General features: G+C 41.9%; 1 protein-coding gene across 7 annotated transcripts; it reads left to right on the top strand.

Annotated features, from left to right (window-relative positions):
* The first annotated feature begins 4,523 nt into the window (after positions 1–4,523).
* Positions 4,524–9,704, top strand: LOC119869321. 7 transcript variants are annotated; one of them, XR_005370003.1, is made up of 6 exons: positions 5,620–6,435; positions 6,528–6,674; positions 7,144–7,218; positions 8,207–8,452; positions 9,186–9,309; positions 9,412–9,704. XR_005370003.1 is itself a non-coding variant. In XM_038557611.1 (5 exons), the coding sequence occupies exons 1-5, from the start codon at positions 6,095–6,097 to the stop codon at positions 9,229–9,231; spliced, it is 855 nt and encodes a 284-aa protein (XP_038413539.1). In that variant the 5' UTR covers positions 5,620–6,094; the 3' UTR covers positions 9,232–9,704. The 7 variants fall into 7 exon arrangements, 2 of the variants coding, with proteins under 2 accessions (XP_038413539.1, XP_038413540.1); XM_038557611.1 differs by having other exon boundaries at positions 9,186–9,704; XR_005370008.1 differs by lacking the exons at positions 5,620–6,435; positions 6,528–6,674 and adding an exon at positions 4,524–5,610 and having other exon boundaries at positions 9,186–9,704.
* The last annotated feature ends 630 nt before the right edge of the window (positions 9,705–10,334 follow it).

Genomic DNA, 10,334 nt, shown 5'->3' with positions numbered 1-10,334 from the left:
CAAAATTAATCTCTACTTCAGAGTTGTTATCCAGTTTATAAAGGAGAAAGGAAAAGAGCCAGGTTTAAGGAATTTCCAGAGATATGCATATTAAAGAACATTCACTCTGTGCCCTTGGGACTAGGAACTAAACATGTTCCTAGTTCTCTTTCTCTGATTGGTTCATCTTTTTTTCCCAGCCTGCCTCTTCCTAACAGAACTAGATATAAACATTCCTGTAGAAGTGCTTCCATTTTTTTTTTTTTTTTTTTTTTTTTTACTGGCTAATTGACAGAAATTTAAAAAGTGAAATACTTGAAGCATCTGTGCTACTTTCAGTTCCAGAAAAAACAGGGGGCTTTTATGAAGCTACCTGCCAAATAATAGGTCTATTATAAATGTAAACTCCCTCCTTGCTCCCATCAGTAATAGGCTTTTCACTACCGCCAAGGGATTTTTGCATTTGTCCAGTTGGCCTTTGATTTTTGTTTCTTCTTTTCAGGACTGAGAATGCAAATCTCTTTGACAAGGCTAATGATATTTTAGGACTTTGACAATCATTTTTGTTTATTTGTTTCCTTTAAGGGCCATTCAATCACTTGTTTTGTTCACGTAGATAAAACCTAATAAAACATACATCATGATTTTCAAAGTCATATTGAAATAATGGAAACCCTACCCAACCCTTTAAAGAAAAGACCTTACTTTAATAGATTTTGCTGAGTATCCTAGCAACCACTCCGTACTTTCTCAAAGCGAATTTTCACTAAATCCATGAAAGAGACACTTCAATTTTAGTTTCATTTTTTTCTACACCATTCCAAGAATTGGATCTTTTTAGATGTTTTCACTCTTGAGACTTCATTTAATGATCATTAGAAACATATTTGAAAAAAAAAAAAACATATTTGATGTTATCCTGCTCACACTAGCTCCTTCAGTAGAAGTGGATTCTATCAAATGGTAGATAGATGATAGATGATAGATAGATAGATAGATAGATAGATAGATAGATAGATAGATGATAGATATTTTTTAATCCTATAAGCAGCTTGAAACTTAATGGAACAGTTGAATATGTGTTTGTGCCTTTTGGTTTTACTTCCACATATGCAAAAATACAAGACAAACCTTCTTGATCCTAAGGAAATATTGATAAACACTGAGGCTTGGAAAGCATATTCCTTCTTGCTAATCTTGGTTTTTCTGGGTGATCTGAACAGAAGAAGATTTATTTGGTTGTGTTTCAGATATTAGTTGTTCCCGACTTGATGGCTTTAAAAACACTTCTGAATGCAAATCCAAATTGAAATTTCTCCCAGGTGTGTTCCAGGTGCGTGGACAAGTCAAGCGTGAAATAGCAAAAACTGAGCACACATTCTGCAAGTAGGATTCAAAATTGAACAGGCTATTAAAATTAAACAGCGTTAACCATGCAGCTCTGAATAACCAGGGAATAATGCCTGCATAGAAAATTTATATGTGTGAGCAAGACTTATTTTCGTCTTTTTTGCTATCTTGGAAAGCAATATGAAATTGTTATGTGCGTTGGTCTATAGGGATTTAGAATTCATGCATTGTTTACAAGACAGGCAGTTAGTGTTTGTCTAGATATCTATGAGGATGTGTGTGTAAGGTCATGCATGTATAAAGGCAGGAAATTATTTTAATTAGCATTATGAAAATTCAGTTAGAGGGAGAGAATTTTCATGATCTAGCAGGCTTACTAATAATGCTTCCTTAATGTATTCTGGTGAAGTAAGCATTTAGAATTCAATATTTATAATGATAGCCTTCTTCTGGCAAAATGCCCATTAACAGAGTTGGAACTGAAGGAAAATACTTTTTCTTTTAAAATATTTAGGTATCCAATAGAGAGGTTTGTTGATTTCACCATTCCACGTATTCTTTATGAAATTTTTATTTAAGTGTAATCTAAATTATTTAAAATTGTATTCTTAGGGCCGTCTTAACATTAGTTTGGCTTTTTTAAAAAAGATTTTATTTATTTATTTATGAGAGACACAGAGAGAGGGAGAGATATTGGTAGAGGGAGAAGCTGGCTCCCTGCAGCAAGCCCAATGCGGGACATGCCCTGGGCCCAAGGCAGGCGCTCAACTGCTGAGCCACCCAAGCATCCCTAGTTTGGCTTTTTACACCCTTTGTGTTTATTTTTTTCATCCACTTTTAACTTGTTTAAAGAGTATTATTTCTTAAACTTTTGAAATGTACCACATTAAATCCTATCTGTTCTCCTTTACCTTTGGTTCTCTGGAGGGAACGGGGTTATTATTCGTTTTGGGTGCATTATAGGTGGTGGCAATGAGGCAATCTGGGCACAGAGCGACAGTGGCAGGAAGTGCCCACACCTTGGGGGTGGAAGATGGAGAAACCCCTCCACTGCCCTGTCTGGTCCTCCTCCTTGGCTTTTTTCATCCCCAACACCTCAGTGCCAATTCTGCCAATAATCTTAGCCAGGCTGATTTAAGGATCCCAAAGGCTGAGACCACTTTTCAAGAGAAAACACCTATGAACAGCACACTTGAATTCCAACAAAACACACGTGAACAACACACCTGAATTCCTATCACCTGAGGCAAGCCTCAGCTCACAAGTCACAGAACAGCAACTATTCATTAAATAGCTATTGCATGGCATCCACTTGCAGCACATTGGCTATTCGGAACTCAGGAAGCATTTTCCAGAAAAATATTGGCATCTGGGTTGCTGGGTCTGTCAGCAAAAGCCCAAGGAAAGTGGACCAGCTTAACAACTGTTTAATTAAGCCTCCTCATCCCTTCTTTGATTAAAAAAAAAAAAGTTCTGGTAACTGAACTTCTGTACACATTTGTATCACTCAAGGACTTAGGTCTCATGTAGGTTAGTTGTAAGCCAGTCCTTCTAGGGTTAGGTGAAGTAACTAAAGGTAGACATGGAGATGGCAAAAACGAGGGCAGACTGTGAACTTCAGCCACAGAAGCCTCCTCTGGGAACAAAACATGAGGGGGACCTGGGAGGAATTCCAGCCTGAGGGACCCAGGGAAGCAGAGGCAGATAGGAGCCCAAACAGCTGATGACCGAGCATTTCAGAAATACATTGTTCATTTTCTTTGGGAAAACAGACACAGAGACCAATGCCTTTTAGTATGCATTTTATTTCTTTTTTTTTTTTTTAAAAAAAGATTTTATTTATTTATTTGAGAGAGAGAGAGAGAGAGAAAGAGAGAGAGCCTGAACACCAACAGGTAGAGAAGTTGGCTCCCCCCTGAGCAGGGAGCCCAATGTGGGGCTCGATCCCAGGACCCTGGGATCATGACCCGAGCTGAAGGCAGATGCTTAACCAACTGAGCCACCCAGGTGCCCCTGATTTTATTCTTAATAAAGCGAGTCAAATTTATGAGCAGTTCCCTAAAATGGGCTGACCGAGGGATCTTCCAAAGAGAGCAAAGGATGTCAAGTGGAAATTAATAATATAATTACTAATGGATTTATGCTCCTCTCAATGACCTTAAACCAGTCTTTCCTTAATGTCTTAGGTTTCTCCAGCTCCACAGCCACAGGACAGTTGGCATCCGGCCACAGAAGGGGAGAACTGAACCCTGAAAGCTCTGAAAAATAGCACCGTGATGCTGCAATGCCCTTAAGTAAAAGAGGAGAGCAGTCAACTCTGCCCAAAACAGAGCAGTGTGTTGCTTTGAATGCCGGTGCTTAAGGAGAGGCAAGTCTAATAATTGGGGAAAGATAAAGAAGATTCTGAATGGGACTTGTGCCCACTTTTAAAGGTTTTAACAGTGGGTGGCGTTGATTCTTACTGAACCTGTTTCTTTTCAGTGTTTCTACTTGAGTCTGGACGGTCGCCCCTTTGTCCCCTCCAAGCTGTAGCTTGGCTCACCAATGGATGGAACAAAAATGTAACAGGAAATGTAACAAAAGGAAGGTAGATTCCTGAGATAAACTGGCAGGAAGTGGGAAAAGGAAGAGAAAGAAGGAGTATGGGAGAGGAGGATATTAAGGGGAAGACTTCTCACAGCAAGAACTGAGAGAGAAAGGGGAGCTAGGGACAGAGAACAAGAGAGAGAGGTGTGAGCAAGGGAGACCAAGAAAGGGCACAGTGGGGGACGGGGGAGGGGGGCAGAAGCTTCCATGCAGATCTCCTGGCAACAGTCTCTGGTTAGATGGTGCAGAGGAACTTTGCTCTCGAAGCTCTTTAGCTGGGCTTAGAGTGGGGCTGTGGACCTGGAAGGGCTTATTTTATGTCAGAGAAACCTGAAATCTTCTAGTGGAAGCCCTTGTTCTTAACCCTGGCTGCCCTTAACTGCAGGGACCTGCCTCATCTCCCAGAGATGGGCACTGGCCTGGGAAGAGGCAGTGTATTTTATTTTATTATTTTATTTTATTTTATTTTATTTTATTTTATTTTATTATTTTATTTTATTTTATGATTTTATTTATTTATTTGACAGAGAGAGAGCATAAGTGGGAAGGAGGGAGAGAGGGAGGGAGAGAATATCTGAAGCAGATTCCATGCTGAGCTCAGAGCCCAGCCCTGGGCTCGATCTCAGGACTGCGAGATCATGACCTGGGTCAAAACCATCAAGAGTGAGACACTTAACTGACTGAGCCACCCAAGCTGGGTATTTTAAAAAGCTCACGTGGAGGCTTCTACGTGTAGCTGGGCTTGAGAGCCTCAGGGTGGCCCTGGAGATGACATCGGCCAGCTGGGAGGTGCTGTGTTTGGGGGGTGCTGGCTGTGGGCGAGCGGTCATCCTTAGGAGCAGGCTTGTATCTAAGTACTTGCTTGTGTGAGTTCCTTTGAGGAAGAGGACTCCCAGGGTACTCTCCACGCTGACATTTTCTAAGGCCTTTGGGCCCCTCAAAAGCCATAGAAAATCTGGAAAAACATGGCATCCGATATAATTCACAAATAGCTTCTTTCAACTATACCATTTCTACATCATAAAATCTTTCTTTGTAAAAACAAAAGCTCCTGGTCACCCTTTGGTGAACTCTTCTACTGCCCAGATACACACAAAAGAGAAGGAAGCCTGTTAGCTTCCGACTGTCGCTTAATGTTGTCAAACTTCTCAAACACTATAGAATTCTGTTGTTGGCTAATAAAAAAGTTCCTGCAATTGGATTTTTAAAGCAGGGGGCAAGAAATTTGAAAGAAAAGATCCTCCTTAGCTGAGGTCTATCATATGATTATGGTTTCATAGCGCTAATGAGTATCTGTTAAGCACCAAACATTGTATGAGGTGAATTATCTAGGTACCTCATTTCATCACACAAGTCTCTTTCCAGGGTTCAAATATTGTTGGGAGTGATTGCAGAAGTTGGCCTGGAGATTACCAACAAGTGTCTGCGTTCCCTGGGAAATGGCAGTGGTATAATGGACTCTTTCCATAGAATTTAGAAGCCTAGGAGAACTCACTTCTCCATGTTGTGGTTTCTTCATTTATCAAATGAGGCGTTGAGACTGGTCGATTTTATACATTTATGAAAATAGCATAACGTATGGAGCCGTTGAATCACTATGTTGTACACCTGAAGCTAACCCAACACTGTAGGTCAGCTAAGCTTCAGTAGGAAAAAAAAAAAACCATAAAGTGAAGATAAATTATGAAAATCATGGTAAGAAGTAGTCAGATAAAACTATGGGCCGTTGATTATAATACTAACATATTTTTGGTGGATGGTGCTTTAGAATTTCCATTTCCATTATAAATGTTATTATTTTTGATTCTCACTCACAGTTCCCCAGGGGGTGGAGGGGTGGGGCGCGGGTAACCAGGGTGTATATCCCCTCACCATCCCTGGGAAAAAGCCTGGGAATAAGCCTGGGAATGTTATTCTTTCTTAAGAAATTCTACAGAAAGAGCAGTCAGTTTTTGTTTTCTTTCTTGCAGCGCGAAGCAGTGGGAAAAGTAAATGAAAGGTTGTATGATTGCTACAATAAATATACAAAGAAATGAAAAAGCTTGACTTTTTCAATATACATTGCAAACATTTCACAAATTTTAATTTTACTAAAGAAGAAAATCATGTGAATTGTTTCTCTCTAAAATACTCCACTTGAAAAGGCAATTCAGTCTCCTAGCAACCAACACTTCTCCAGATGAGAAAAATGTCTGGAGGAAGAGAGAAACTCCAATTACACACAATGAATAGGATAGAATTCTCATGGGCCTGGAAGAGAATCATAAAGGGTCTCTTAGTCCATTTCCATTCTCCCAGTGTCAGCTTCTGGGATCCTCATAGGCTCCAAACAGGGTCACCAGCAAGGGTCACCAGCAAGGTAGTGTCCTACCTTATGCCTACGCCTGGGGCTGGGGCCTCTTCCTCTCCCCCCCCCCTCCTGGAGCTTTGCCCTTTCTGTGAGAGAGGGACTTTCATAAGCAGGTCCTGGAGATCCTCTAAAGCAGCCCAGTCCAAAACAGTAACCACTAGCCTCCTATGGTTAGTTAATTTTAAATTATTATTAATTGAAATGAAATGAGATGAAATGAAACAAAACGTCTGTTTCTCATTCACACATGTTCTATTTCAAGTGCTCAATGGCCACATGGGGTAATGGCTACCATATTGGATCGCTTGGACTCAGAATGCTTTCCTCACTGCAGAGTTCAGTGCTGCTCTATGGAGCACCAGCAAGAAGGCTTTGACCCGAGAAAGTGCAGTCGGGAGTGGGTGGCTGTGTGAGTAGACTTGAGATGGCCTCCCTGAACTTTACCGCCATGTTTAGATTTTTTTTCCTCACCATATTTCTACTTAGATACTTGGGGTTTTTCTGTAGTTGGAAAAGTAATTTTGATAACTGCTGAGTTATGTTGTGAATGTAACTAAGGGTTACAGACAGGAAGACTATGAGAGGACACGTACTTTTTTTGCAATCAAGAGATTGACATTTTCTACAGATTTACATCTGAAAGTTTATAGTAGCAGTAGGAACAGCAGGCCACAAATAACACAATTTACCTCAAGATAACTCGATTCAGGATAGTCTGAGAACCTTACAAACTATTTGTTTTGGTTCCTGCGATTTGACTAGCTTGTGAGGTTATGCTGGTATTCGTGCTTGGGGATGAACAAGGATTTCAAGACCAATTGGGATTTTTCTCCTCGATTTCCTTATCTTCTCAGTTTCCTTTTCCTCCTTATATGCAGCCCTCATCAGGTGTTTTGGGGGCCCCACCCAGCGAAACACCTGAAAGTCTTAGGAGAGAAGATGAAGCAGGAAGGGTGAGCTGTGATCTCGTATTCTTATTTTTTGATTTTTTAAAAAAAGATTTTATTTATTTATTTGATAGAGAGAAAGCACAAGTAGGCAGAGCAGCAGGCAGAGAGAGAGGGAGAAACAGATTCCACGCTGAGCAGGGAGCCTGGTGGGGGGCTCGATCCCAGGACCCCGGGATCACGACCTGAGCTGAAGGCAGATCCTTAGCCGACTGAGCCACCAAGGCGCCCTGTGATCTCATAACCTGATTCCATCTGCACTGACACCTGAGGGTACTGGCTATCAAGACTCATCAGGAAAACATCCAGCACAGGCCACCACTGACACAAATCCCCCAACCTGAGCCTTAACTCTCACCTGGCTGGGGTGGGGGTGAGGGGTCAAAACAGCCAATCTGTGCCTGTCCAAAATGGATGGGCTTCCACTCATGCTGTAATGAGTAACTCAGCTGAATCTCTAGTCATTAGTCAAAGAGACTTCTCATGCTCAAGTTTTCATTTTAATTCCAGGGCTTCCATAGTTCAGTCCACATTTATAAAAATTTGCCCTATGCCACCGAAAATCAGTTCTAGGCTGATCTTTCCCTTTCAATACAATTGAAAATTCTTTCAGCAAAAAGTACTCTTTTCCCATATACATTTCTAGATGTCTTTTGATTTGAGAAAGTATATGTCGGACTGAGCAGTGAAGTAGTAGAAGGAAAACCTAAGTAATCTCTGAAACTTTGACCTTATATGTATAAAATGTGGATTATTAAGATATGGCTAACTGTAAGGACTCCGAGCTTATGTGCCCCAAAGACGCTGGCCATGACATGATTGAACAGCATCGCCAACAGGGAGGGTATTTATTGACATGCTCAGCAAATGATACAGCACCCGTATTTCTGGCCACAGAGGATCGATTTTATATTAGAATTCAAGCAAGAATTGATTCATAGCACTAGTGGAGGTTTGAAACTCTCCTCTCTTTCCACGTGGCTGCAACATTCAGGGTGGAGACCATGGCAGAGAACAATCAGATGCACAGACCCGGTCAAGAAGCTGAAAGGTGTCAGCTCATGATTTCGTTTCCTTCATACACGGAGCTGGCAGCCAGAAATCCAGAGCAGAGTAAAGGGAAGGAGAAAGAGCAACCTCCTGGAAATCAGTTGACAAATAGTAATCAAAGGAGAAGAGCGCGTTGGTGGTATAGTGGTGAGCATAGCTGCCTTCCAAAGGAGAAGAGCGATAGTCTCCAGTAAGACTCAGTTTGGCAACTAATTTTTATGCAAATCAACTTAGTCCTAAAGCTCCCATTTCTCTCTAGTAGTAGGGAAAAATAATCTCGCCCATCCAACGAACTGCAGTCACTTCTGGCTTGAAATATAGTCAGGTCAGGATTTAAACTTCTTCAGGTGGAATTTTTCTGGGCTGGCCCCCTTCGCACACACACACACACACCCTACACGTACGCACGCTTCCCTCCTGTGTGGTTGCTCTGGGACACAGCTAGTTTTCCCCCTTGTGGCTCCAATTGTCACAGGGTCCCCCTGTGAAGCTATTTTCTCTTAGGGTTCCAAACAGGAATTAGGGAACGGGCCTCCCATGCTTTTGGATACCTAAGCACATTTGGAGTTTCAGGACAGCCTCTTCCTGGGATTAAGATGCTGATGACCAGGTCTGGGTTGGGGTGGGGCATGGAGGGGCCATTTTATTGCTTTCTCTCATCTTCTTCACCCTTCTCTCTGCAGGGAGGGGCGCCCTCTCTTTTCTGTGGGGAAGGAAACTGCACACATGGGGCCTGCTGCTTCTCTGTGTGGTGGTTTACAGCACACCTCCAGTGCTCCACTTTCTGGGCCTGTGGAAACACAAGTCCTCGTCTCTCTCAACAAAACCAGACTCCTGTCAATGAATGTGTGGCTTTCTAGTTTGTTATTTCTGTAATAGATGTGCAAAAACTAATTAAGCACTTTAATGATATCTTGTTCTAGGTCTTACCCAGCCCAGCCTTCTCCTGGAAACAATGAATGCCATTGATTCAAGATGCTGAGAGCCCAGGGGCTAATAGAATTTTTGAGGAATCAGTGGGAATGAAGAATGTATGACCCTTACTAGGTCAAATATAATGCTCTAATGATGATGACCGTGATACCTGTCAGTGTTGAGCTTTTGCCATGTGCCAAGCACCGTCCTAATACCTTTCTTTGTCTGTCTCAGGAAATCCTCAGATCTATTCTGTGAAGTAGGCTAGGCACTATTCTCCTCCTACTTCACCGATGAGGAAGCCAAATCTCAGGGGAGCATGAGAAACATGACCAAGCTGTCCATCTGGGAACTAGAAGAGTAGGGATGTGAATCCTTGCAATCTGGCTCCAGGGCCCTTACTCAGAACCACCACGCACTGCTTCCTTCCAGAGTGTCCTGAATGTCCCCCAAACTATGGGGCAACTAAAAATATTATTTAAAGAAACCTTAAAAATTATTAAAGCATTTTTGCCATATGGTGTTAACTATGTACTCTTTCATACTTTGAAAGAAAACTCCTGAGATAAGGCTATTTTAGAGTACTTGAAAAGAAAGAGTTTCCCAATTGATTTTCTGAAGTTACATTACCCTATTACTAAAAAATAAAACCTGATGAAGATAGTCTAAAAAGTGAAACTTTTGGGATCCCTGGGTGGCGCAGTGGTTTGGCGCCTGCCTTTGGCCCAGGGCGCGATCCTGGAGACCCGGGATCGAGTCCCTTATCGGGCTCCTGGTGCATGGAGCCTGCTTCTCCCTCTGCCTGTGTCTCTGCCTCTCTCTCTCTCTGTGTGTGACTATCATAAATAAATAAAGAAAAAAGATATTTAAAAAAATAAAATAAATAAATAAAAAGTGAAACTTTTAATGTGAGATAATATTAGAAATATATTTCTGCCACTGGTTCCTGAGACAGACTTCCAAAAACCGTTGCTATTTCCCAAGTGATAAGAACACTAAGAGCATCTTTCGTGCTGATGATGTGACTCCTAGATCACTCCTGGTTGGGGGCCGGTCACCAGAAAGACCAAGGCATGATTGGAAGCTTGAACGTTCAACCCCCACCCCCACCCCCCACCTCTAGAGAGGACAGAGAGGCTGGCAATGGAGCTAATGAT

Source organism: Canis lupus, chromosome 15 (assembly GCF_011100685.1).
Source record: "Canis lupus familiaris isolate Mischka breed German Shepherd chromosome 15, alternate assembly UU_Cfam_GSD_1.0, whole genome shotgun sequence".
NCBI lineage: Eukaryota > Metazoa > Chordata > Mammalia > Carnivora > Canidae > Canis > Canis lupus.
The sequence above is the reverse complement of the archived record's forward strand: the minus strand, read 5'-3'. Positions and strand labels throughout refer to the sequence as shown.

Excerpts from the sequence above, each read along its gene's own strand:
- LOC119869321 (XM_038557611.1), top strand. The coding sequence starts at position 6,095 with ATGAGAAAAATGTCTGGAGGAAGAGAGAAACTCCAATTACACACAATG. Across the intron at positions 6,675-7,143 it reads AGTCGGGAGTGGGTGGCTGT|CCCTCATCAGGTGTTTTGGG; the intron begins GTGAGTAGACTT and ends CCTTATATGCAG. Across the intron at positions 7,219-8,206 it reads GAGAAGATGAAGCAGGAAGG|GGTGGAGACCATGGCAGAGA; the intron begins GTGAGCTGTGAT and ends TGCAACATTCAG.